At 38.4% G+C, this 27,083-nt stretch overlaps 2 protein-coding genes across 3 annotated transcripts in view; one reads left to right on the top strand and one right to left on the bottom strand.

The window, feature by feature from the left end:
* col9a3 (collagen, type IX, alpha 3) overlaps positions 1-16,296 on the top strand; it is a 26,035-nt gene extending 9,739 nt beyond the window's left edge. Inside the window, exons 15-32 of the mRNA XM_079400744.1 lie at positions 53-106; positions 206-259; positions 367-420; positions 499-552; positions 629-682; positions 897-941; positions 2,357-2,410; positions 2,529-2,582; positions 2,801-2,854; positions 3,074-3,145; positions 3,452-3,487; positions 3,577-3,621; positions 3,697-3,729; positions 7,957-8,103; positions 8,189-8,243; positions 8,327-8,509; positions 13,813-13,890; positions 15,507-16,296. Coding sequence (XP_079256870.1) covers positions 53-106; positions 206-259; positions 367-420; positions 499-552; positions 629-682; positions 897-941; positions 2,357-2,410; positions 2,529-2,582; positions 2,801-2,854; positions 3,074-3,145; positions 3,452-3,487; positions 3,577-3,621; positions 3,697-3,729; positions 7,957-8,103; positions 8,189-8,243; positions 8,327-8,509; positions 13,813-13,890; positions 15,507-15,691 — 1,311 coding nt within the window. The 3' untranslated portion in view covers positions 15,692-16,296. The remainder of the gene's footprint in view (positions 1-52; positions 107-205; positions 260-366; positions 421-498; positions 553-628; positions 683-896; positions 942-2,356; positions 2,411-2,528; positions 2,583-2,800; positions 2,855-3,073; positions 3,146-3,451; positions 3,488-3,576; positions 3,622-3,696; positions 3,730-7,956; positions 8,104-8,188; positions 8,244-8,326; positions 8,510-13,812; positions 13,891-15,506) is intronic.
* LOC306859628 (uncharacterized protein) lies at positions 15,978-27,083 on the bottom strand. Of its 2 annotated transcripts, none has more exons than XM_079400746.1 (7): positions 26,834-27,038; positions 25,108-25,476; positions 20,506-20,641; positions 20,263-20,404; positions 17,608-17,803; positions 17,374-17,515; positions 15,978-16,793 (listed from the first exon to the last, which is right to left on the bottom strand). In XM_079400746.1, exons 2-7 carry the CDS (start codon positions 25,473-25,475, stop codon positions 16,668-16,670), a joined length of 1,110 nt encoding a protein of 369 aa, XP_079256872.1. In that variant the 5' UTR covers position 25,476; positions 26,834-27,038; the 3' UTR covers positions 15,978-16,667. The 2 variants fall into 2 exon arrangements, with proteins under 2 accessions (XP_079256872.1, XP_079256871.1); XM_079400745.1 differs by having other exon boundaries at positions 15,990-16,793; positions 26,819-27,083.

The raw sequence follows: 27,083 nt of genomic DNA, 5'->3' as shown, positions 1-27,083 counted from the left end.
AGAGAAGGAGCCTGTGCGAGTCCAGACAGTGTGCTTCTGCTTCTCTGTGCAGGGCCTGCCGGGCTTCAGAGGAAAACCTGGAATAGCTGGCATCATTGGAAAAACTGTGAGTGTTTCCTCACTCCTTTAACGTGGCACGTGTTAATGTGTGTGTTTCTGTTAATAAATAAAATCATAAACAGTTTGCTGCGTGTCTTCTGAATAGGGTGATGCTGGTGAGAAAGGGCCGCAAGGCTTCAGAGGGCCCAAAGGAGAGATAGTAAGCACTTTACTTGCTAGATTTCTTCTTGGCCCTTCATACTTATTTCAGTGTAGGCCTTTATTTCTGTAGCACCAGAGTGATTGTGATATTGATCCTCTTAATAGGGGAAAATAGGCCCCAAGGGAGTCCCGGGAGGTGCAGGACCTAAAGGAGAACCGGTGAGGAACTGTATGGTTTGCTGACTCTAGTGAGGAGCGTTAGATTTGCCCATTATAATGCTGTGTGTGGATCCGCAGGGCATGCCGGGCAGGGACGGGAAGGATGGCACTCAAGGGCTGGACGGTGAAAAGGTGACCAGCAGCTGGTTTAGAGACGCATCTGGGCCGTGTTTCTGGCCGTGCTGACGCTGTGTGCTTGTGTTGACAGGGAGATGCTGGGAGACCTGGAGTACCTGGTGAGAAAGGACCTAATGGCCTGCCTGTACGTATTACCATTAATTACACTGCAGATTAAAAAACAAGCAGAGATGAAATCTCACCACTTTTTATTAATATTTGAACAAAGTTTTCATTTAGGAGATCGTTTGGTTGTTCTGTTCAATAATCAATTTTGAGTGCTTCATAGTAGCTTTGTTTGTTGGGTTTTGTATCATTGTTCAACTCACACCAAGTGTAAATCTATCTGTGTAATTCAGGGTTTGCCAGGAAAAGCTGGTGCAAAAGGTGCCAAAGGAGGAGTTGTAAGTACTGTATATCAATCTGTTTGCAACTTCCATGAGAGCTAATGTTTCACTGTAATACAAGTCAAATAGATAAGAGAGACACACAAATTGTTATAATTCCATAACCATTTTAATTTTCAGATATGTAAAGATGTTTGTTTTTGTGTATTTTGAGCATCCTCAGTGAGATTGTATGAACTCACGGCAGTCACACAGAATGAAGTTTTCCATTGTTTCTCGATGTGAACTTGCACTAGATGAATGTGTGCTGAACACAGTGCTTGAATTAAAAGAAGCAAGTTATTTATTTTTTCATTCCACTGCTCTGTTTTTTATGTGAATTAAACTGGCCCATTATGCTGGAACACGGTGGAATTTAAAAAACAAAAACTCTTTGAGGATAAGCGGTAAAAAGCAACAATCGTCCTGATACATTGGTCTCAGTGGTCTCTGTGTAAATATTTGTAAGCATAAATTTAAACATTTTAGGATGTTTAGATATTAAATGACAAAGAGTCAAGTAATAATATCTAAACGCTTGAGAATTATTTTTGCTATGTAAAATACTGTTGTCTGACATCAGAGCTGAATAAACTTTATTTAAAAAAATGAAACATGCGAATCTTACTGTTGAGCGTAAAAGAAGACATTAGGAGGTTTATCGTTGCGATAAGGTCTGGATGCTGCACAAGACATCAGTAGCATATACTGTCTGCTATTATACCTCCAGATCTCTGTGTTGTGAAGCTGCTTCTTACAGTCAAGTGTGCATCCAAATATTTTCTTTGCACTTAGTAGATGGTAGTGGATGCTTTGCCTTTAAAATCACATTCTATTTCTAGGCTCAAATAAGTTCAAAAGTTAAGATAACAATGCTTTCAAGTCATCTGAGTGCATAACTCATTCATAAGAGTAGCATATTTCATCCAGTGCAAAGCCTTGTTTGATGTTCACTGCAGCACTTCAGTTTGCTCACAGCACAGCTCTGAGACCTTCTCCATTCCTTATTAGTATGTCCTCATTTCCGCTCCTTGTGTTCTAGCTCCTCGAGGGACACGAGGGTGAAAGAACTGACGAGAGACATATTTGAAAAAGCAGTATTACTGATCACTCAGTGTGCAATTTGAAGTTTGGTTAATGAAAGCATTTAAAATGAATGTTAAAAAACCAAGATGCACTGTGGAAGTTTGTGGTGTAACCCCCAAAGAAGAAACAAGAAGGGGATTGCATGGTGTCCTAGTTGCTAAGCTTCCTCCATCCTCGAGGAGGACAGTTTAATGATAAGCACCTCTAGAGAGAGGCGTCTGTCAGCATCTGCTCACTCCTAAACATGATAGCTATCCCATCTTCTTTGCTCGTGGGTCTGGTGTTTCTGTATCAGACTGTAAGAGTGTCTGCGGTGGTGTATAATGCAAGAATCCTTCTCTGTTCAGGGCAGTCCCGGAGAGATGGGAGAAGCAGGGCCGTCTGGAGAGCCAGGTATACCTGTATGTATCTGACTCGTGACCAATGCATGCTGTAAGATTTCAGATGCGCAGGCAGTGTTACACAGGCCAGGCGACTGCTGCGCGGTGCGATGCACTGATGTGTGTGACTGCTCCACAGGGCGAGATCGGCGTCCCTGGAGAGAGAGGAGACGCTGGACCCAGAGGTGTGGCTGTGAGTACAGGATTTTGGCATCATAAAGCCATAAGTGAAAATTCCCATTTTCCTCTTTCTGAATGAATTGTTTGAATTCAGACTCGTAACATAAAATAGCAGCGATGGTGACGTGATCGTCTGTAAAGGAGGTCTATCAGCTGATCCTGAGAGATGAGGTGCTCTTCATGTTCAGCAGGCTTTCTCAAGCTGAAGGGGTGTTTGTGCTTGTTTAACAGGGTGGCATTGGACTAGCTGGAAACCCTGGACCACAAGGTGTTAAAGGATTCCAGGTGAGTGGCATTATGGGATCACGTCAAGTGCCACAACAGAAAAACACTAATCATTGAAACCTGCCTCATATTCCTCATCTTCTGAAGGCATAGGATAGGGTTTGGCGAGAATAAATATCATTTATTATGTGGCCGCTGCTCTGAGAGAAACAAACCTCTGTCATCTGACCCGTGGTTTATGAACTTGATGAAGACAGGTTGTTTGGTGTTTCTGTACAGGGTGTTAAAGGGGCTCTAGGTGACCCAGGTCTGCCTGGTCCGACTGGAATCAGAGGCGGCTTCGGTGAGCGGGTGAGTGATCAAAACATCTGTCTGTCTTTCAGTCTTTGAAAATCTCTTCTCTATTCTAAACATCATGAACTTTCCTTTTCTAAAAGCAAAGACACAGACATACGCAGATGCTTACAGAGACAAACATATTCAGTTTGGTTTAATCACACAGTAAAGAGCAGAACTCATATTTTAGTAGATATCTAGAGGTCCTGGTGACTTCACTGTCCAGCGCTCCTGCCACAGAACAAAGCATATCTGTATTCTCTGGCCTTCACTCAAACACACACATAACACTCTCTCTCTCGGTGTCTCTCTCTCTCTCAGGGTCCAGTTGGGGCTGGAGGGCCTAAAGGAGACATGGTAAGAGGCATATCTGCTGTACAATGAGAGAAAGCATATGATGATCATTTATGTATGCATGTGTTCATATGTTGATGTTTTGTGTTTAGGGAGTTGCTGGAAGTGATGGTTTACCGGGGGAGAACGGGGAGCCGGTACGTAACACTTGCCACATGCAGCTCAGTGTCTGATAGTCCTCTGATTTCTGACACAGACTCCTCTTTCTTCAGGGTCCTTATGGTCCGGTCGGACAGAAGGGAGAGGTGAGATCTCATTTCATTTTTTTTACATTTTCATGTTTTCTTACTATTTGCATATTTTGTTGAATGAAAAATGTAGTCAAAACCAGTATATAAATGTTTTGTTTTTTCAAAATGATATATTTGATACATTTACTGTAATTGACAATACAATGCTATTAATGAAAGAGAACAGAGTTGCTATGCTTGGAAAAGAATCGTACTGAACACCACACAATATACAGTCTAGACTGCCTAAAACTGAACTTAAGTGAAACTGCATTACACCGTGGCAAACCTTTCAAACTGTACCATGCGGCTTTATTATTACCTCATTATGTTTGATGCTGAGCATTCTTGTAAAAATGTTTTAACATTGTGCAGTTAAAAAGGAGACAAGAAAAATGATCATAATGTCATCTCCAGGTTGTTTTTCTCTAAACCCTTTTTTACCAATGCAATATGTCACATTTACAAATTCACACACCCCCACATACAAAGTTATAATACTTGTAATTAAAAGTGCCTGTAATCAGATCACAGTTGCGTTTAATTAATGTTTTTTTCATGCAAATTATCGAAATGAAGCAGAGGGCATTGCAGATTCCTGCATGTGGCCAAGGACCCGACAGGTGAAGCGAGAGAATTCAAGTTTATTTGTAAAGCGCTCTTCACGATGCAAATCATTGCAAAGCAGCTTTACAGACAATTCAAGTTTCTACATTATATTTAGTAATAGCTTATCATCTCAAGTTGATGTACGTATGGCAGAAATTAGTTAATGTCATGTAATCAAACAAAAGATGAACATTGTGATTATATGTTGCGATCAAACTTCCAGCAAAAATTTTGTATGTATAGTTTATTTACAGGGACAATGCACATTAATAAACAAAGGTAAATGTGCCAGAATTAGCCCAAAAGGCTATTTTTCATCTGTAGACCCTTGACAGAATGTTAAAAGGTCACCCTAAAAACAGAGATGCTGTCTGAGGGTTGGTATCATCTGGCATCATAATCATATAAACATATTATAAATAAAATAAAATAAAAGGCCTAGTTTTGAATTAGGTGTGAATTAAAGCATTTGAATTATTAAAACCCAGAAAAGAATAATAAGCTATATTGTGTTTGGTATAAACTATATATTAATTGTTTACATGGCCATGACTGTCTCACAACAGAAAAAAAAAAAAAAAACAGAAATCCAGCAACACAATCTTCTGAAATCTCCCATAGATAATGTGAAGGGGTCATAAACTTCAAGCTAGAAGGCAGCAAATCAAGCTTACAGAAGTAAACTGTAGCTGGTGTGTGGAGGCCCCAGGCCCCCAAATCCAAGTCCAAGGCTATTTTTAACCAAATTGAGAACCCACTGATAGCTTGCTGGCTGTGTCATCTTTGCATATTTGTGTGTACAGTGTGAAGAGCATGAAAGTTTAGCATTTTCAGCGCGATCACACACGTCTGAACTGAAACAGAGTCCTGTCAGAGGTGTTAAATGTGCAGAAACTGTGAGAATTTCAGCACTCACTCTAAAATACAAAGTGTAGACACGATATAAACGAGAGCAAGCAGTATAGTTAGATTGCCTGCAACTTTCTAGTAATCCTGGAGACCTCGGTTAGCTTGTTGGAAAAACTGACATTGCTATATTTTGCTTTTCTACAATATATGATGCGATATATATATTTTTAAAAATGCAGTAATTTTAACCAGAAGATTTGAAGAGCTATATTTAAAAAGAATAAATCTTTCTAGAGTTAGTGGGGTGATTTTGTTAGGGAGTTCATCTATATAGAAAATAAAAATAATAAACAGCTGAAAAAATTTATTTTTAGTCTGAAGATTTACAAGAACCAGCTCAAATCTCTTTCATTAACAACTCCAGGTAAAAAAAACAACCTTTTTATACCTTGTTTTTTGTAGGCCACATTCCCATTGTGTTAGACCACTATGACTATAAAATACAATTGAGGTTGTCATAATTCTATTATTATTAGTGATTATAATATTGTGTTTTATCATCGTGATATTTCCAAATAAAGTAATAATACTGTAAAATTACAATACTAATATTGATGTCTTAAAGGAATAGTTCATCCAAAAAGTTCTGTCATCATTTTGTTCCAAACATGTGTGAGTTTCTTTTCTTCTGCAGAACATAAGATATTTTGAAGAATGTTGGTAACCAAAGAGCTGCTGGTAGCCACTGAATTCCATAGTATGGACCAAAAATGCTATGGAAGTCAATAGCTACCAGCAACTGTTTGCTTACCAACATTATTCATTCTTTTGTCCTTTCTTTTCTTCCACAGAAGAAATAAACTCTTACAGGTTTGGAACAAATGATGGCAGAACTATCCCTTTCATTTCTTCATTTTCAAAGGGTAAACCATCAAGCTTTTGACAGGCTGCCAACCAATAAAAGTTCAGCTCTGTGTGTTCATGCAGCCCATGAGATCAGTGTCTCAGATTCACAGTAAATGAATCAAACCATTCTCAGACGCTCAAACACTATCATGAACTACAGGTGTGGAAATATCGCTTAAGAGTATATTTAATGAAACTGCCACCTGTGTGGTCTGAAAATAGCACTAAGCCATATCGCCACAACAATTTTATTTTGATGTATCAAGTATGGAATTAAATTAGTGCTGCTATCAGATAACAGGTCAGGTGCTCTGTTAAGTGATATGGGTGTTGGTTATCGAGGTCTCAAGTGTTTATTGCTTTTAGAAAATAGTAGCTACATGAATAAACATTTATCATGGTAATGGATATGTCAACTTAATGTATTTCTTATACTTGCTGCTGCTAAAGCATATGCACATATGTAGATCTAGACAAGTGGTGCTGGGGAGGAGGAGGGTTAAGAGGAAAATTCTTGCATGTTGCAATGAACCAGCTTACAGTAACACTGGAGTATTTAAATGTTAGCATTAAATGGAGCTCAACAGTTTAAAAGTAGCGAACCTATCTAATCTAGTATGCAAGATGATTTCAAACCATCAGTTTAGTACATTCAGTATCACCAGTTTTGCATGTTTGAGGGGAAAACAGGGCATCCTGAGGACATCCACGCAAACACCACACAGAAAATGTCTCCTGGGACTCGAACCTTCTTTCTGTGAGGCAGCAGCGCTCACAGAAACATGTCGTATGTAGCTTGTGAGGAACAGTGCTAAAGAATATCTTTGTTCTTATTGTAATGTGTTTCCTGATTGAGCATCAATGAATGTCGGCACCTTTTGTAATAGTAGTGCGAGTCCCTTAATTATTAGTATTTTCTGGGTTTCCGTGTTCTCACTGCTAAACGCTAGGGAGCGCTATTACGCATCTCCTGAACGAGTCTTGAAAGTGTCAATCAAAAACACAGACCAGGAAGGCGCAGAAACCAGCGATCTCATATGTATGCAATAATGCGATCATCAACACTAACCCAGTGAGTGAAATGTGGATCCAGTAAGTGTTAAAGGCCTGTGCAAGCCTTGGGATACTGATGGAAGGCATCTACTGCACCTTTTACTGAATATGATCCAGATGTAATATTTGATAAAAATGCGATTTTCTCAGCTTTTGGCTCAAAATGTTGCTTTTTTTTTTTTTTTAAACCTACCTACATTCAAATGTTGATAAAAAAAGAATACTTGAAGCTAGAATAAAACAAATTGTTTTGTTTGTTAGGAGAGGATCTGTTCTTTATTTTGATGTACTGCATGTTCAGATATTCATACAATAAAATGTTCTGGGGTCCATAAAACATTTGTGAAAATCATCAAAAACGCTGGTGGTGGTTGGCAACTTAAAAAAAAAAAAAAAAAAAAACGTTGGCGGGGAAAGAGTTAATCAGGGCAGTACTTTAAATACATTTTTTTTAGATTTATTTTTGGCATTTTTGCCTTTATTTTGATAGGATAGTAGCATAATGACAGGTAGCGATAAGGGACATGGGATCAGGAAAGGTCCTCGAGTTGGGATTCGAACTCGGGATGCCCAGAGCACACCAGCGCACTGCCCACAAGGCTATTGGTGCCAATGATAAATAAGCTTTTTAAAACAAATAACATCTTGCAGTCTACAAGGGGTATGCAAACTTGTGACCTCAGCTGTAGTAGTAGTTGAACACGTCTTAGCTCTTAGCTGGAGTGACAGAGACACTGACTTACAGCATCTGGGACCAAATGCAAAACATTTTATGCTGCTACCTGCGAACAATCATTCCTCTGTGTGGTTTTCCCTGTGTCTTAGCACGGTAAGCGTGGCGAGCTGGGAGCTAAAGGAGTTGTAGGACCACAGGGAGAGACCGGAGCCAGAGGGGCCCCTGGAAAATCAGGACCGATGGGATTCCAAGGAGAGCAAGGTTTTCCAGGCGTTGCTGGAAAGACTGGTGTTCCTGTAAGCACCTGCCAGTCAACATGTGTCGGTACTGCGCTGTAAACACAAAATATGTCTCACAAGTGCTGTTGTGATTATGTTGCAGGGCAAACTGACTAGTGAACAGCACATCAGAGAACTGTGTGGCTCAATGATTGATGGTAAGACCTTTGTTCACTCATAAATGGCACTTGTGAAAAGCTTCACGATGCAACCTGTAGCGTATTGCTGGTGTTGATCTTAGATCAGATAGCTCAGCTGGCTGCTAACCTGAGAAGACCTCTGGCTCCCGGTGCTGTGGGACGGCCTGGACGACCCGGGCCTCCAGGAAAGCAAGGAGAAGTTGGATCCATCGGTCACCCTGGAGCCCTTGGCCCGCCAGGTTATAGAGGACTGCCAGGAGATCTCGGTGATCCTGGTCCTCGAGGTGAGAGACTGGTCATGTTGCACTTTTTTATTAAACAAATGGTTAAAAGGATAAATGAGTACAATGCAATGTCATTAAGGTTGCATTATAGGTAGTTAATGCAGTGCATTTGTTAAGAGTATTTATTCATCTTTGTTTATGTTAGTTCAATACAACTGTTCATCATTAGCTCAGGTCCATCCCATACAGCAAAAAATATATATTTTCAAATATATTTCAAAATATACAAACAATGACCAAATAATATATTTGTTAAAATATATTTCAAAATAAATTTACGTACATATATTTTCTACTAATATATTTTTGGCAATTTTTTGTTTACACTTTAAAAAAATAATGGTAAAAAAGTAAAATATCATAAATTAAATAATATGCAAAAACTCTTACAGAAATTTTCATTAAATGTTTTACAAAACAGATATTGCTTGAGTTATTCTGATGAGATACCTTAACTTTGAAATAAAATGGGGGGAAAAAGGTCAAATGACAGGCAGAGGATTATTAAACACTACCAGCTTCACACATTACTGACCAGATTAACCTGATTTCTTTCATACAAAAGTTCTTTAAGAGCATTAACTAGTTTAGATATTGAATTTTTACTGAAAATAATAAAGTTTGATATTACCATGATGGAGGTCAGTGTTTACTTTAGTTGGGCTCTTGACTCTTGAGTTTTTCCGCTCTTTTATCAGCTGTAACTCTGTGTTTCTGAAGCACATTTGTTATGGAACAAAGCAGACGGAGCTCTCATTGGAGGACGTTGTTGTCTTCATGTAGTGGTTGTTTCATAGTGTGGTCTCTGGTTAATTCATATTTTGAAAGATGTTGTAAAGCTGTAGTGCAGGTTATTTTAGGCACACACAGGCATCAAGAATCAGTGTATGAATCTCAACAATGCTGATCAAATATTCAGATAAACACATCAGCTCTGAACATCACAAAACAACCTATAGATTCTCAAATAAAAACGTTTGTTGAATGTCACCACTGTTGAGATTCATGTGCTGATTCTTAATGTCTATGCATATAAAACTCACAGCTCAATATTATTTTATACTGACTAAAAAAAATCTGAACCTCATATTGGTAGAATAATTCTGTCATAACGTCACAAAAGTGCAGAATATATATAATATACACAATTTTTTTAAAGAAATTAACAAAACTAGCCTTTTAATGAGCTGTTCTTAATGGCTTTTTGCAGACGACACTACCAGAAATGAACAGCCTACATCACCTATAACCTGTTTTCCTTTGCATTTGTCACTTTAACAAATGTGCTTGAGAAATAGAGTTAAAGCAACTAAAGAAAATCTAACACTTTAATCAAGGGTCAAGAGCTCAACTAAAGCAAACATTGATCTCTATCATTACTATTTTCAATAAAACATCAACATTTGAAACTCTGTTAATTCTTAAAATGAACTTTTGTATGAAATAAACTCAAATTACTTGCAGCAGCAATCATCTTCATTTATTACAAACCAGTCTGACTTTATTTATTTATTGTTAAAGTTTAAATACAGTTTTTGCACTTTAAGTTAGGATATTTTACTTAAATTTTACGGGTTTTTTTTGTTTGTTTGTTTTTTAAAACTGTGAGAAATGCTGCCATTTGCACCATCTGGTGATTTCATGAATTATAATTAGGGGCCAAGCACCGAAGGTGAGTAGGCACCTATTATATCCGTTAGCGTTCTTATTATTCTTCTTCTTCCGCCGCAAATGAATGGCAGCCCATATAAGTGTTTGCGGGAAAGTTGTCAAATTTGGCACACTGATAGATGATACTGTAAATAGTAACCACACCAAATTTGGAGTCTCTAACTCAAACTCTCTAGCGCCACCACTTGTCCAAAAATTCTAATTTTATAATAACTTTTCAACCGTAAGCCACAAAATGAAAATTATTTTTCCCTCTGAATCCTTAACTCAAGCCGAGTCGAATTAAGTCGTAAGGTTTAGTTTTTTCGCTATCTTCAATTGTTCGTAAAACCTACTTTGTCGAACTCGTCCTAGACGATTCGTCCGATTCTCACCAAAATTGGCTCAGATCATCTACAGACCATGGAACCAAAAAGTTAAGGAATTCAAGTCAATTCGTCCAAGCGTTCTCGAATACCACACTAACGAATTCGCCGAAAAGCATGCAAAAATTGATCTGAGGCTATATCTCCGCAAGGGTTTGGCGTATTGACACGAAACTTGTTGTGTGTTATAACAACCATGACCTGAGGCGACCTGCAGTGTTTCGGCGCTGTGCCACCTAGTGGTCAGGAGATATGAAAAATGCATATTTTTGCTTATAACTTGTGAATGATTTGGCCAAAAATCACAAAACTGGTCTCATTGGATTTGGAGCATCATGTCGAGTCCAACCATATCCAATTTTCCCATGTCAGCCATGTTGAATTTTGTTGTAAAATGCTCTATTTTACGAACGCATTGACATATCGTTACGGAACTCGATATGCTTCTTTGGCACCATGCCCTGATGGTATTCAAAAATATACCTTGTGGTCAAAAGTTGTAATGAAATTTCTAAAAATGCTAATAACTTTTGCTTATATTAGCCTATTGTAATAAAACTCATATTGATAGATTCCTTGGTTCATGCTGAGAACATCGATACCATTTTTGCCATAATTGGATGAACTTCCTGTCCGCCATTTTGATTCATGTTGAAAAAACGTTAGTCCGATTTTCACCAAATTTGACTCGGATCATCTTCAGACCATGCTGACAAAAAATTATGGATTTTGTGTCGATATACGAAACGGTTTTCGTTTAGAGCGTCAACGAATTTGCTGGAAAGATGCCAAACTGCATCTAAGGCTGTATCTCAGCGAAACTTTGACATATTCACACCAAAATTTGTATGTGACATTGTGACCTCACACTGACCACGCCACGTCAGTTTGGTATCAGCGCCACCTATTGGTCAAGAGTAATAAACCATTCATTAATTATCAATAATGAAATTTACAAAAATGTTATTACCTTTTGATTGCATTAACCTATTGTAATTACACTGGTCTCTAATTATTCCTTGGGTCATGCTGACAACACACATACCAATCATGTCATTGTAAGTCGAACTTCTTGTCCGCCATTTTGATTTCTGTTGAAAATCTACTTTTTCAAACTCCTCCTAGACCGTTGGTCCAATTTTCACCAAAATCGAATCATATCATCTTCAGACCATGCTGACAAAAAGTTATGGATTTTGTGTTTTTACATACCACAACAACGAATTTGAAACATGATGCCAAAGTGACACTTGAGGCCGTATCTCTGCAATGCTTTGGCATATTTACACATCAAAAGGTCAAAAGTGAAAAGTCATTCAATCGTATTACTAGTAGTTTTAAATGATTTTTCAGCCATTTGGACTACAATAATCTTAAAATGGCTTCAATTACTAATTTCTGCAGTTGGTCTGATGCTCCATGCTATGCTTAGCTCCTCGTTTTGCCGCTGATGTGCTTGGCCCCGCAATTGTTGCTTGCAGTATATTTACCATTAGTTTTGTAATTTTACATACATTTCTATTAAATTTTTAGAACAAAAATAGAAATACTCTATGAATAATAGTATTTATCTGTATAAAAATGAGAATTATAATGATATAATACTAAAAATAACAGCAAAATTTTTAATTTTACAGATATTAGTAATTTTACAGTGATTTGCATAACATTTAAAATGACTGTGGAAATGACGGTTTATTTTGAAAATATATTAATATATTTAAAATATATTTTTAAAACTATATTTATATTTTCAGAATATATTGTAAAAATAACATATATACCAAAAATTTGCAAAGAAATACATTTGCTAAAATATGTTTCAAAATATATTTACATAAATATATTTTCTATTGATGTGTTTTTGAAAATATATTTCTACATTTAAAATATATTTTAAAAAATATACAAAAATTGGCCAAGAAATATATTTGCTTAAATATATTTTTATGCAAATATATTTTTGGCCAAAAAGCATTTAAAAAATATATTTTGACCTCTGTATATTTCAGTCCAAAAAAATTAATTTTCTTGCCACAGTAAAATACATTTAGAAATATATTTTGGTATATGATGGTTGAAACTAAATATATTTACTATTTCAAAAATATATTTAATTGAGCTTCACTGTTTGCAACATATTAGCATATATTTCAAATATATTTTGGCCACAAAAAATATATTTCTTTGCCATATGGGATTAAATAACATCAAGACAACTTTTGATTTTGGTTCATGTTAAAATGACTATTGTAGATGTAAAATGCTTTAGAATGACTTTTTATTGTTAGTTCATGTTAACTAATGTAGCTCTTAAAGTGCTACCCATATTTCCTCAGGACAGGCTTTATCTACACCTGTTCACCTTATTGTTCAACGCCAAAGTAATCTGTTTTCTGTAAATGCGCAAGACTTCCGGTTCATTAACTGCTGAAGGGAAATAACGAGAATAACAAAGTGCAGTAAAGGGTAAAATGGTTTGCACTACAAACCAGTGTGTTCATAATTAAGATATTTAATACATTAAAATAATGTGATAAGTCACCAGTTTGAAATACCAAGCCGCAAAACGAGGTGTTTAGTACAGCTCAAAATAGCTGGAAGCGGGTGACACCGGAAGCCACATAAATTCCATTTACAAATGGCCACGCCTGCTCTAACGGGAAAAATAAGGTGGATAGAATATAGCATGAGTGTGCTTTCAAGCAGAGTATTACAGTTTGTTTTTTTTACAATTGCTAAGACACATCTTTCAATACTTGGGTAACTCTTTCAAAACTCTTCACACAGCTCTCCCTACCAACCTTTAGCTTGGCACAGCTGTACATTTCTCATCCAGAATGCAAAACAACCACCAACATCACATTACACAATGTTTTCTTCTGTCAAAGTTCTTCACTAAGTAAGAAGAAACCTGGCCATGGTTGAGAATTCACTGCAGTATTTATGAATAAATGATCTGGTCTACATGATTTCTAAGTTTCCTCATTTGTATAAGGTGCATGTAGTTTTGTTGATGTTTGAAAGATTTATTCATTGAGTGTGTTTTGTGATAAATGACCCACACAGACCGCTGCTGTGCTCTGTGTGAAGAGTTTTGAAGGTGACCAGAATATTGAGAAATGGTTCCTCTAGACTGTAAAAACTCTCTGACAGCTGTGTAGAATATTTGCTGTTATGTGTATGAATCCAGGAAGAGTGTTTTATCCTAATATGAATTCATAAAGCACATTCCAGAATGAATTTGGATGTCTCTTAATTCTGCAGGGGATGTTGGTGAGCCAGGTGACAAGGGGCCTGTAGGTAAAGCCATCGAAGGGCCCGCTGGAGACCAGGGTGACTCAGGTATGTACAGTATAAGTGCACCCCACATTATCAATGCAGCTTGTCAATGTAAAGTAGCTTATTAATAAAAATGAAAACTCGTTTAACACATAGCCCTGCTGTGTGAAAAAAGAAGAGTTCTGCCACATCTGGCCCAACTAAGATCAACCTGGGCTCGATTCCCCAGAACACACCAGTGACGTTTGTGACTCCATTAACTGTACTGTACTGCTCAAACTAAACCAAAGATGAGCATAAAATGATTATATGCAGAACTCATTACATGTAATCTGGATTACGTAATCAGATTCCAAACATTAAATACTTGTAAATTGATTAAATTACATTTCAAAATACTCGGAATCAACACTACAGTTACCTTTTTTTTTTATTAAAATGCACTAATTCAGGTTATTTCTTATTTACATGTAATGCAGGGATTACCAAACGTTTTTTGTACTTGAAGTACCCCTGAGATTTTATAATAAATATTTTAATTATCACATTTGCATGTTCACGGTTCTCTGACATTGGTTAATGGTCACATGACATGCTTTTACTTTACTTTTATTCATTTAGCAGACGCTTTTATCCAAAGCGACTTACAAATAAGAAAAAGTAACTAAAACGAAAAGTCAAAACTCTGTAAATACTATATACACACATTTAAGAAAATAAAGAAATTAAATCAAATTGACAAATGCATACAACAACATTTCAATATTGAACATTTAAATAAAAAAAATAAGCTAAAAACAATACAAAATATTAAAACAACAAAAGGTACGAGTATAATAATGCTTCTAACATAAGACTAAGCCAAACACCAAAAAACAACTACATGTATGTACAGCCACACACATATACATGCATATAAAAATAAATTCTATATATTATTTCATTTCCATATAGTATGAAGTACTAAAATAACAAATTAAATAAACTGAATAAACAACCTATACAGACATCAACACTGAGCCAAGCACACGTTTTAAAACGACTTACACAGTAAGAAATGGTTATAAAAACTGAAACAGAAGTGAAAAGTAGGAAAGAGGAGAAATAAAAAGCGATACTTGCATGCAAACAAATGAAATATTTCAGTGTTTTAGGGTTTTATTGTGATGTTATTTTAATTTTACATTATGATTTAATTAGTAGCTTTTCGTTAAACTCACAAACCCCCTGCATTTTATTCATGAACCCCATTTTGGGAAACCTTGAAGTAATGTTTAATGCACTTCATGTTGTTTATTACAACAAATGGAATATATTTTCTTACTCTTTGTATTTTTATATCAACATGGTCCTAATTAAATCAATGTGATAGACTACTTTTGACATAACTCGTTTTATTACCAAAAATGTGTACTGTAATGGATTACGTTACTAAATACAATTTAATTTGTATCATTTGGAATCAGTAACAGATTACAATTTGTAAGTAATCTACCCAGCTCTGATGGTATGCAAGCGCACTGGATCTGTCAGTCTACCCCGAAAGAAATCCGCTTTAGCTGAACGGGGCGATATCAGAGCATAATTGAATAGATGTGTCATTTATGTAGTTCTTTTTCAAACACCTGTGATTGTCTGTCGTACCTCATCTCATCACTCTGTGTCTCTGTGGCCATCAGGTCTGCCCGGCGTGCATGGCATCGTCAAAGACGGCCGCGACGGAGCGCCTGGAGATCCAGGAGAGCCGGGAGAAGCAGGAAGAGCCGGCAGAGCGGGGCACCAGGGGTCACCCGGAATCTGTGACACATCAGCGTGCCAAGGAGCCGTGGTTCATGGGAAGTCCTCCAACCCCAAGAACCATTAACAGAACCATCAGGAAAGCTTCTGGAGGAGAAACACAACTGAAGTGTCAGAGGATGTCAGAGCCGAACGAACACTGAGCATCAGAGCGGAGCATCTGTCAACTCCAACACATGTAGATATAACAAAATGAATCACTCTGTGAAAATAATCATTCGGTCCTTGTTTTAGAAGTCTTCTTGTACAGCACCCTTTAAAAGTGTAATGGAGTACAACTTTGAGCCTCATGAGGGGTTTTACAGTGCCTCAAAATCTGACCTCCACAACAGCAAGAAATGAAACCAAATATTGGACGCATTACTGCACATTGATTTTCTTTGCCATTTTATTCTTACGTTTACATTTAGTTCTTAAAAGTTTAACATTCAAAGTCACTGTTTAAGGAACAAACTTCAAGCATCGATGGAGATGCTTCAGACACACTTACTTTGTAAAATATGTCATTGGCCATCTGTGGGCTTCATCAACCTTATCCACTAGATAACGGTGCTGTAAAACTATTAAATATGATTTTAAATACTATTTATTATTTCTGAGTTACTGTTATGTGTACAGTGAGTTTCTACAGCATGGTATTGTAAGAAAAACTGAATAAAGCCACTTTTCAGTAAAGTATTTCTCTGAACGTTCGTTAGTACACTAATAATAAATACATTAAATATAAAATAACATATAAGACAACAGATGGTCGTGCCTTTCAAACAAACAAGGCATAAAAATACAAACAAAAATACACAGCACAACTTCTCTAAATGTGTGAACTATATTACAGTAGGGTTTGCTCTCCGGTCTTGAAATAAAATGAACAGTGGGTTGAGCCTCGTTCTACACTCGAGCTGGTCTAAGACAACAAACGCTCAGGGTCTTCTGGACATGGGCTAGTGGAAGAGAGGAACTAGTTTCATGCAATAACCCACATGAAAAACATTAATGACAAACTACAGGTGCACATTCCCAACACTGCAGCAGAGAACAGGGAGTCAGCTGTGCGAGGATGAGTCCGCAGCTTCTGTCATGTTTTTATAGGGTTCCAGGAGATGTGCCACTGAAACACAACTAGGCTTCAGCCGCAGTCCAGTCTTGCCACAGAATGTGCTCTGGAAATCCTGAAACAGAGAGTGGATTTGAGTAATGATGGTCAGAGTACTTCAGGAAGAGCTTCTGTAGCGTGTTGATCGTACTCCAGACACTCAGCGCCATGCATCTCTCTGATGTCAGGTGTGCATCGATCACTCTTACACGGTTTCAGGATTTGTATTGATTAAGTAACTGCCATAATACTTCAGGGGCCTCATTTTTAAAGTGTTGCGCATCCTAAAATTTATCTTACGACCATTTCTCGTAAGATCAAACTTAGGATGGTTTCTGCACAACATTTTATAAATGAGGCCCCAGCAGTACTCGTGTGAACATCTGCTCAGATCCTGACGTGACCCTAAGCACTTTTCCACTAAGACAGTTTTTACAAATATGAGCACTGGTTTGGATTTAAGTGTTAGCACATTCTAGGATCAAATAAGACTTTTCTACACTATTTAAGAAAATGGAAGAATTTTTGCAGCCTTCTGTTTAAAAAAGTAAGCTGAAGATATCTGATTTTCCTTTAGAATCGATGCATCACACATGCATGTCACATGACCCACACTTATTAAGAAAGAAAGAAAATGATGCTGTGATCGAGAGAACCTGCTTGAGTCGGTCTCCGTGTATCTCCTGAATGTATTTGAGGAAGGCTGTGGTCCACTGCAGTGTGGTGGCTTTATCGGTGTCAGCGTAACAGAACGGCACCAGCAGGTTTAACTCGTCACAGCACAGACGGATCCTCCTCCTGAGTCACAGAGTGAGCAAACCGTAAACATGCTTCACGTAATCTCTGCTCAGTGAGAGGTACAGGTTAAACAATACGTCTGCAGAGCCCACCTGCGGTCGCGCTCCTTTCTGTTGTGTACTTCTTTGCGCTGAGTTTGGTCCATGAGAGGTCTTGTCCTGCATCGTTTAGTCCCAGACATACTGGCGTACGGCTTCCAGTTCTCCGAGTCCTGCATGATATTAGATGACCTGAGAGGCCTTGTGCGGACGGGTTTGATGGGGTGCGCAGCGTTATCCGCCGCCTCATCTGCAGCGACAAGAGAAACAAAGCAAACATCTCTGCTTTTCATGCCTTAAAACAGTATGCAACAAGCAGGCTTTATTCAGCCCAATGGAAAGCATATTCACCAGATAAGGACAGTGAAAGTGTAACACAGTCTTACGGGTTTGGGTGAGTAAGGCTGAAGCTGAACCCTGCAGGATGGCTGGCTACACCTGCTCATTATGAACGAGTGAATGCGTTCTGTATCTGTGTGTGTGCTGCTGGTTATGTCCTGTGTATGGACGCTCTCATTGGTGCAGAATACTGTGAATGTCGCAATTACACAATTAAAAACCAGGTCCTATTTGGGTACAGGTTACGCATCATAACCAATCATTGTTTACATTATTGATCAATGCAAAATATTCACGCATATCCCTAGTTATAGCGATATGTTTTATTGTTTGATATTGGAAACCACCTCAAATTCATAAGATGTCTTAGGTTATCCTAACTTTAGGAGGTTATTTACGATGATTTTTATGGAATTCAGCATTCTTTTCAGGAATTTAAATTCAATAGAGAAAAAAAATGTAAGATGTAAAAGAGCAGAGTTTAAGAAGATTTTCCTTCTTAATAATTGTTAATGAATCTGGCTCTTGGTGTAAAATAGGGTTGTGACAGTGAGTTTTCCCTCTTTTCCTCGCCTTCCTTCGGTTTTAAATGGCTTGTAAAAGCACTGTGCACATTTTACTTTCACTTTCAAATTTGCAGCAATTCGGCATAAAAAATAAACTACAAAATACAACGTAGAACATGTAACTTTTATTAACAAAACAAATAAAAATACACAATGCTATATGCCTAATATAAAATAACAAATAACTTACAAATTTTAAATAGGTAGGCCTATACAAAACTGAAAATCAGTAAAGACTGAGGAACAAATAATTATAAAACGCAGAATGTTTATTAGCAAAACGATTAAGAAAGTTTGGAGGCACGGACTGCATACACGTTGATGTAAAATAATAGGAAAAAATTTTAAATAAAATAAAAATCAGCAAATACTGTGGAACCAAATAAATGAGAAACAAATGTTAAAAAAACCTTCCAATATCACCTTAAATGGCAGGTCAACAGGCTTTTCAAAATCCAAAATATTTTTAAAACAGGTGCTTTTACATTTGGTTTTGAAACTCTTCTGCCATGGTCTTGACTCTTGTCGGTCTCCCCTCACTCTTCTTGTCAGTCAGCTGGACTCACTCTCCTCACCTGATAATCAAATCTGTGATACCCGACTGTCCTTCGTTCGGTGTGCTGCATTGAGCGCCGCGCCGCGTTCAGTTTTAATTGTAGTGTCTGTTCTCTAACTGAACTACATGATTTTTATTACTATTAAAAAAATGACGGTGAGGGACGGTGTTGCGGTGGGCAAGTGATAACCGGCTTAACACCGGTATCACCGCCAACACCGTCTATCGCAGCAAGCCTAGTGCAAAGGGTTTGAATGTGTGCCAATATGGAAAAGATTTGTGAGCTAAAGCAGAAAGGAACGTTATTTAATGCATTGGTTAAATGAAGTACTGTTTTGTTTGTCCGTTTCTTTTTGATTATTGGAGCTTGGCAGCCCCTGATCACTGATACCCCTTTTCCACCAAGGCAGTTCCAGTGCTGGTTCGGAGCCAGAGCCTAGTTTCAAACCGGTTCTTTGTTTTTCGACACCCAAAGCACCAGCTCCGAACCAGGAAAAGCGGTTCGTAAGTAGCACCACAACATTGCTGGGCTAGAAGGAAAAACCGCTTGCGTCAGGGGCTGGGGGCGGGGTTACCGTGACCAACAAGACGAACAGAAACTTGGACCGCCATATTTGAAATAGCAGCTAAACGCTAACACGTTTGATTCGCCGTGTTTGGATGCCGATGTAGGTTCGCAAAGCCATGAACATCAATAGCAACGCAACGTCCCCCATTGCTGATAGTTTGTTTAGGCTTGTCCGGGATAGATCGGCGCTGCGCGGACCGTTCGGTGCGAGGCATATCGGGGTGCTGCGGGAGCGACTGGAAAGCAGACGGCTCTTTATGCTTTTGGATCGCTCTCGCGGTGCTTTAGTGTGTTGTGTGCCGATCGATCGATCTGCGTGGTGCTGATGCTTTGTACAGACGCCTGTTGTGCCGCGCTAGTGATCCGAAACATGAAACGTATTCAGTGACGTAACACCTGGCTCTGTATTGGCTCTCTAGCTTGTGGAAAAGCAACCGGTTCTTAAAGGGCTCGCCAGTCGAACTAACTAAGAACCGGCTATAGCACTGGCTCTGAACTAGCACCTGGAACTGCTTAGGTGGAAAAGGGGTATGAATGGAAAAAAGTATTGTGTTCTACTGATGAGGGATATTCACATATCTTTGGAACAACACAAAGGTATCATTTGCTCATTTTAAAATGAATAATAACTCAATAAGCTGATTGTTTATGTGTAAGTGAACAATATTAGAGAATCTTACTCTTCAGCGTGTCTGCGGTTAGCTGGTCAGCAGTGTCTGTGTAGATGACCAGCGGAGCTCTCATCACAGACTCTGAGCCTTTATCTGCTCTGAAGCTCACTGTCAGCTCTGTAGGTATGACCAGCTCAGACTGCTGCCCACCCTACCATGAGAGAAAGACATTTCTCATCACCAGCCGAAAACACACAGGACTCAGAATCAGATAAAAACACTGAAATGCGTCTGAATGAGATCAGCACTCACCGATTTGAACAGACGTCCTTCGTATGGATACGTGCCCTGTATTTTCACCATCTTGTCTGGTTTGCTCCATTTCTCTATTTGTGCATGTGTGGCTATCCCTGAAGTGTTTGTAGAATGACAAAGCACTGATAAAAATCTGGAAGACAAATTATTAAACCATGTCAAAATTGAGACAACTATGAGTAAAAGCAGGGATTTTCAATTTTTTTTGTCAACCAAACCTAAAACAGGGCTTCCGAAACAAAGCATAATTAATTATGTCATAACAGCTTTGTGATTTTCAAACAGCAAAAGCCTGCAATTTATTCTGATGCAATGCATCACTTTGTTCATTTCCACGTGACCCGCTTACGGTGTTTTCAGTGTTTTGCAGTAAACTCTAGCTAGGGTTGACATAATGGATTCATTGTTTTTAATCAATCTTCAATTTGATGAACAAATATCGATTCTAAAATCCCAAGAACAATCTTTCAGTCTGTGCTGTTTTCAGGTAATAGATAATTAAAACCTTCCTAAACATTATGTGTAGCATGTCTCCAATTCAATCATTTCAGTGGGCTTTGTGCTTTGTTACTTTTGATTAGAAATAAAGTCTCAGCTTTCAAATTGTGTCATTATTACAAAATTGTGTCTCAAATCTGGTGTGACAGACCTGAACTGAACCTTGAACTGAAACAATCTGTTCCAACTAGGGATGCTCCGATCGATCGGCCGGAGATCGGTATCGGCCGATATTCACATTTTATGACTCGATCGGTACTCATACATTTGGCCGATCTCATGAACCGATCGTAATTTGATGACGTCAACGCGTGACGACATATATGATGCGTGGGGACATATGCTGCAAGTCATCGCCAGTGTGGAAATGCTATGATGTTTCGAGAAACAATGAAAAATTTGTTATATGTCGTGTATGTTTTGCATGATGATATGATGAATGGGTGGTTCATTTTTAACAGCAGATTCAGTGACGTTAGAGCTGATCTGCACATCACTGCACGTGTCTGCAGAGCCCAGGCCTTATGGCACGGGCACCGGAGCTGATCGCGGCTGCTCTATGAACATTTATTTATAAAACATAATATCTTCTTTGGCCATATTAGTCTACTCAATAGCATTAACAGAGGCTTTACTCCTTTTAAACTTTATCTGGAATGCCACCGTTTCTGTCACTGCAACTTCCCGATCAGGCGAACACACACACACACACACAAATGAAATCATTTTGTGTGTCTGTGTCATTAAAAATGTAGTTAATATTGCATCATTTGTGATTTATTTTATCCACCCGCGACCCACCCGCAAATAATCAGAATGCATTTTTTATTACCCGACCCGCTTATTATCTGCTGCGCCCGTGGATAACTGTGAAACTACTCCGTTTTGTTCTTTCAGTAGTTTTAATGTTTCTATTTCTTTTTTCCTCTTCAGTTTTATATTGAACAGTATTAACCTTATAAGTTACATTAGACTTCTCCATATTGGTGTTTAAATATATATAAATGTACTTATAGATTAATAATGCTAAATGATAGATAAATAGATTTTTTAAAGATTATATTTTAAAGAAAAATAACTATATTTGCAGCATTGTTTTTTTTTTGCTGCTGTATTTTAGTGAAAGTAATCTATAATTTTGCCTCTCGCCATGTTTCTGCCGTTGTTAAAATAACTGCGGCAGCTCTTGAACTTGATGCCGACGCACGTCGGAAGAGAGAGAGAAAGCGCCCGGAGCTGAAAGGGCTCGAATAAAGAGTGTTTAGCTTTAGATAAAAATACTAGAGTATATAGCGCAGAAAGATATTTACCATAAACGACCCTGAGCGCTTGTTATGTGAATCTCTCCGCTGTTAACATGCTGCTCACTTAAAATGGTGCTGCTGTTACGGCTCGCGGTCCGGATGGATGGCAGGGTGCGGATGAGGTCCGCCTTTTAAGAAATCAGTTATATAATTATTTATGGATAAAAGACTCGAGTTGCTTTTAAATATTCACAAGTCCTTTTCCTCGAGTCGAGTAAAGTCTGGAGTCATTTCAGGTCAAGTCAAGTCTGAAGGCTATAAACATGCGACTGGAGTCCTAGCCAATCTCTGCCTTGGGTTGCATCAGAAACATTTTGTTTGCATTTATTTTTGTCTTATATTGAGTATCCTGATACACGTTATGCATAAACACCATTTTAAAGGAATATTAAAATTCACTGTATAAGGAATAATTTTTTTGATTATTTATATAACATTATTACATATGTTATATAAAGCTTGAAGCATCAGAATCGGCATCGGTATCGGCCGATCACCATGACAAGAAATCGGTACTCTGTATCGGCTGCAAAAATCCTGATCGGAGCATCCCTAGTTCCAACCATTAAAAGACATCAATAAAACAGCTTGTAAACAATATGTCATGCAACATTAGAGCCTCATCACCGCCGCTGTTTAAATGCCGAGCGCGCCTCTCCTCGGGAGACCGGTCTCTTCCCCGTGCATGCACGCTGGTGTCCTCGTGGGTCCAGGAAGGGAGTGTCGAGTAGGAAGACTGCCGCACCCGTTACGGCTGACGGGCCACGATGCCGGGCCGTCGAGTCCCCCAGAAGCTCCGGGGGCCCAGGAGTAGGATGAAGCCGCTGGAAGAAGCCGCCGCCACTCGCTCCCGGACCCGAGAGGGGAGCGCATGCGGCCACCGGACTCCGCCCTTCCCTGGACCCTTCCTTTGCGAACACTGCCCTCCTTCACGTACCCCGCAGCACGACGAGGACGCCAGATCCCCTGTTTATTTTGAACACCTTTTCCCCGTGGACACTATTTTTGTTGATTATTGTTTAATAAAAACCTCTCCGAGGCCTGACGCCACGCCCACTGTGTCTGTCGTTTGCTCCTCCCGCCACAGTATAAATAATACAAATTGTCATCCAAAATCAGAATCTGACCGTCTGAAACTGGAGTTTGTTGATACTTCAATAATGTATTTAAAGAACGGCAATGAACAGATTATTGTGCTATTAGTAGAAAAACCTTTATATTGCACGTTATATATTGTTCTAAAGGTCACTGCATACCGAGTCCGAAATTTTCGTCCAAGTTTTTTGCACGTTAAAAAATAAATACGACCTCACGTTGTGTTAATCACGTTTACACACTGCCTCCGAAACTTTCGTTCGTCATAAAAAAATTCGGATCAGGTTCGATTTTCTGCATTTTCGCATTCATAAGCATTTTGATAGGTAAGGATGACGAATATGAAAAAACACATACAAACATTTCGGACTCTTAAGACCTTTAGTCTTTCCTTCTTTTTCCCTAGAGCTGATATGTGCAAAGTTTGGTGAAGATCTGACAAATGGCCTAGGAAGAGTTCAGAAAAAGAGGGGGTTTTTAACAGGTTAAGGATAAAGTTTATAGTCAATCATAAAAATGACTCTTGTTTGGGCTTAAAGCAAGGATTCAGAAAAATTCACATACGGTTGCTGAATTATTAGGGTTAAGGCTACAAGGGATCCGTATGGCGCTACTGGGCATACGCACATCAATACAGCGTCATTTTTGTCACACTGTATAACAATAATGACTATTTTGTCATTATTGTAAGGGGTAGGTTTAGGGTTGGAGTAGGTAGGTGTAGATGCTAATAAAAAAAATTATTTCATTGTTCATTTCAGAGCTGTATCCTTTCTAGCCACTACCAATTAGCTAACATGTAAAGTTGCTAATTATAGTTCCACCTTGTGGCTGATTTTCACAATATTTGGTAAGCATATACCTTATTAACCCGATTATAAGACGACCCCCCTTTTCCAGATGTACCTTTTGGAAAAAGACTTTTTGAAAACCAAATCTGGTGTTTTACTGAAAAAAAAAAAAAAAAAAAAATGTTGTCTTAAATTATTTTCACATTGCATATTTTTCCTATTTTAATTTTTGTTTTGAGAGTATGGTAAATACTGGTAAAATGTACCAATAATCATATTTAATCACATTAAATATAATACATATATAATTCAGATGGGCTACCTGTTATTTTAATGGTATATCAAAAAGTGTATATAACATTTAGGCTATCCATCTCATAGTAGCCTTCCAAACTTTTATTAACAGTAGAAGTGAAATCTTATTGTAGCCTTCAAATGTGGGTACTGTCTTACGTTTTAAAATCCCTTACAGAGGAAGTTTGGTCCCATCAGGCTAACATGACAGTCACGACTCACGCCGCTGTAAGCTTTTCTTTTTTCTTTTGTTTTCACTTGCGATGTTTACAACACACATTACATTACTTCATGGCACACTCGTTTTATGTGTTTTTGGCGCCACCTATTGTTGTGGGTGTATTATTGACATTTTAAAGTCTTGACCCTGAATATAAGACGACAGCGTTCTTTTAAGATGTATTTCCAAGAAAAAAAACAAATATTCGGGTCAATACGGGTAATCCATTTTTTTAAATGGTAAGCGGTTATTAACTGCTTAATTTTGATTGATCAAGTTCAGTTACAGTGCATCCGGAACGTTTTACAGCGCTTTCAGACTTATTCCAAAATGAATTAAATGGATTATTTTCCTCAGACTTCACCAGACACATGTGTCAGTCAGGTGGCATGTGTACCTCTTCTCCAGGCAGACGCGAGCAGCTGGGCTGGGTCTCTCCTCCAGGGGCCTCTCGTCGACGGCACACTGGACTCTGCTCAGCACGGAGCCGGGCACCTCAGCGCCGCCGGCAGGTGTCGTGTTCGACTCGCTCAGCAACAGCATCTTAATGTCCTGCAGGTCCACAGGCCCCGTGTCACTGGACCCCGCCGATGTCCCCTCTGGCTCCTCATACAAGCTTTCTTCAAAGCTGTCCGTCTCGGTCACCTGAGCATCAATGTGGCTCTGAATAATGTGCTGTAAGTACTCTACCTCGGTCATCTCCACCAGGCTGAGCTCTGAACTTTGACCCCCAGGCTCAGACACATAGACATCTGCGGCGCTCATCCTGAAGACATTTCAAAACACACTTCAGTCCAATCTGCTATAAAAACAGATCTCTCTGCATTTGTGTCTTATCCTGTTTAACTCAAAATATGTAGCATTAGCGGCAAAGTAAAAGGAGCTGTGGATTGCATGTTAACTAACTCTGTAAAGTAGATGTAATAAGACAGACATCAGCGTATGCAGAGGTGTAAAATACTTGAGTCATTTTACTTGATTACTTAAGTATTATTTTGGGGGATTTTTACTTTATTCAAGTACAATTTAAACTGACTAATACTTTTACTTGATTAAATTTCTGAAGAAAAAACAATACTTTTCACTCCTTACAATTTTATTTCAACTTAAAAGGTACATTACATTTTTATTTTATCTTATGCACATTAAATATGGTAAACAGAAGCTTGCTTGATGTGTAATAAACAATTAAAAGATGAATTATCCTTTTAGACTGACGTAGAAACACAAAACAAGTGGCCTTTCAAAACGTTAATGTTGTCTGTTTTAATTCTGTGACTCTCCTCGTTAATTCAACACATTCTGTCTGGAATATGTGTCTAACCTCTGCATCACATTTTTATTAAAAGTGATAGTTCACCCAAAAATGAAGATTCTCGTGTCGTCCCTGATGTTTATGACTTTCTTTCTTCAGATGAACACAAGTAAATGTTTTTAGTCTGTAATGCTGGGACCACTTCAGAAACAACACAAAGTTTATTAACATGAGTTACTGTCATATTCACTCGGTGCAGTTTCTGAAGCGTCATTTTCGGACATCCAAATATAAGAAGAGAGATGATTTAGATCTTAGTTTGTGTCGATCTGATAAATAAAAGTCATGTATATATATGTATATGTGGCGGTTGTGCTGTGGTTTCTCTAAAGCGCTTTGGGTGTAGCATTCGTTCATATATATATTCTTTACTTTCACTTGAGTAACGTTTTTGAGTACTTTCTGCACCTCTGAGCGTATGACATCAGCTAAAATTAAAATACTGTGATTATTACTACAGTAAAACTATCGGAACCACTCTAAAACATCCATCCATTCTCCAAAAATCACAACACATTCAACAACAAAACTAAGACTTTCTCTTCCTGATTGGCTATATTTTACAGAAGTAACAATCAATAATTAAGAACACAATAAACCCATTTTCTTCAAATGAAAAGAGAGATTTTTAGCTAAAACACTTCTAATAACTCTGGCTTGTTCCCGCGTTTCCCGCCTCGCACCCCGGTCCTAACGACCCGCCACTCATTCATAAGAGCATTCATGAGGGAAATTATGTCTCCAGAGCACGACACAAACGGACAGTTAACCGGTAAATGATTAAAGTGTTTACCTGACACACACACACCTGCTCTCAAACTGAACTCCCGATCCCCGCTCGCGCGCCGCTACCGTCCGCAGTGACGTCACACCCCGCCGTCCCTTTACTTCTCCTACTTTTTTTTTTTTTTTGGTAAAAATCACATTAAGGCCATAGTTAAAATCCAAATGATGCGATCCGTTTCAGGACTGCAACCTGTATTTTATTTTAATTTAAAAAAAAAAATATTCATAATCCGCGCGCACGTTCCCGCGGGATTTGTGGCCCCGCCCCCACC

This window comes from Barbus barbus (genome assembly GCF_936440315.1).
Source record: "Barbus barbus genome assembly, chromosome: 40".
Taxonomy (NCBI): Eukaryota; Metazoa; Chordata; class Actinopteri; order Cypriniformes; family Cyprinidae; genus Barbus; species Barbus barbus.
Note: the sequence above shows the minus strand (reverse complement) of the source record. Positions and strands in the feature narration are given on the sequence as shown.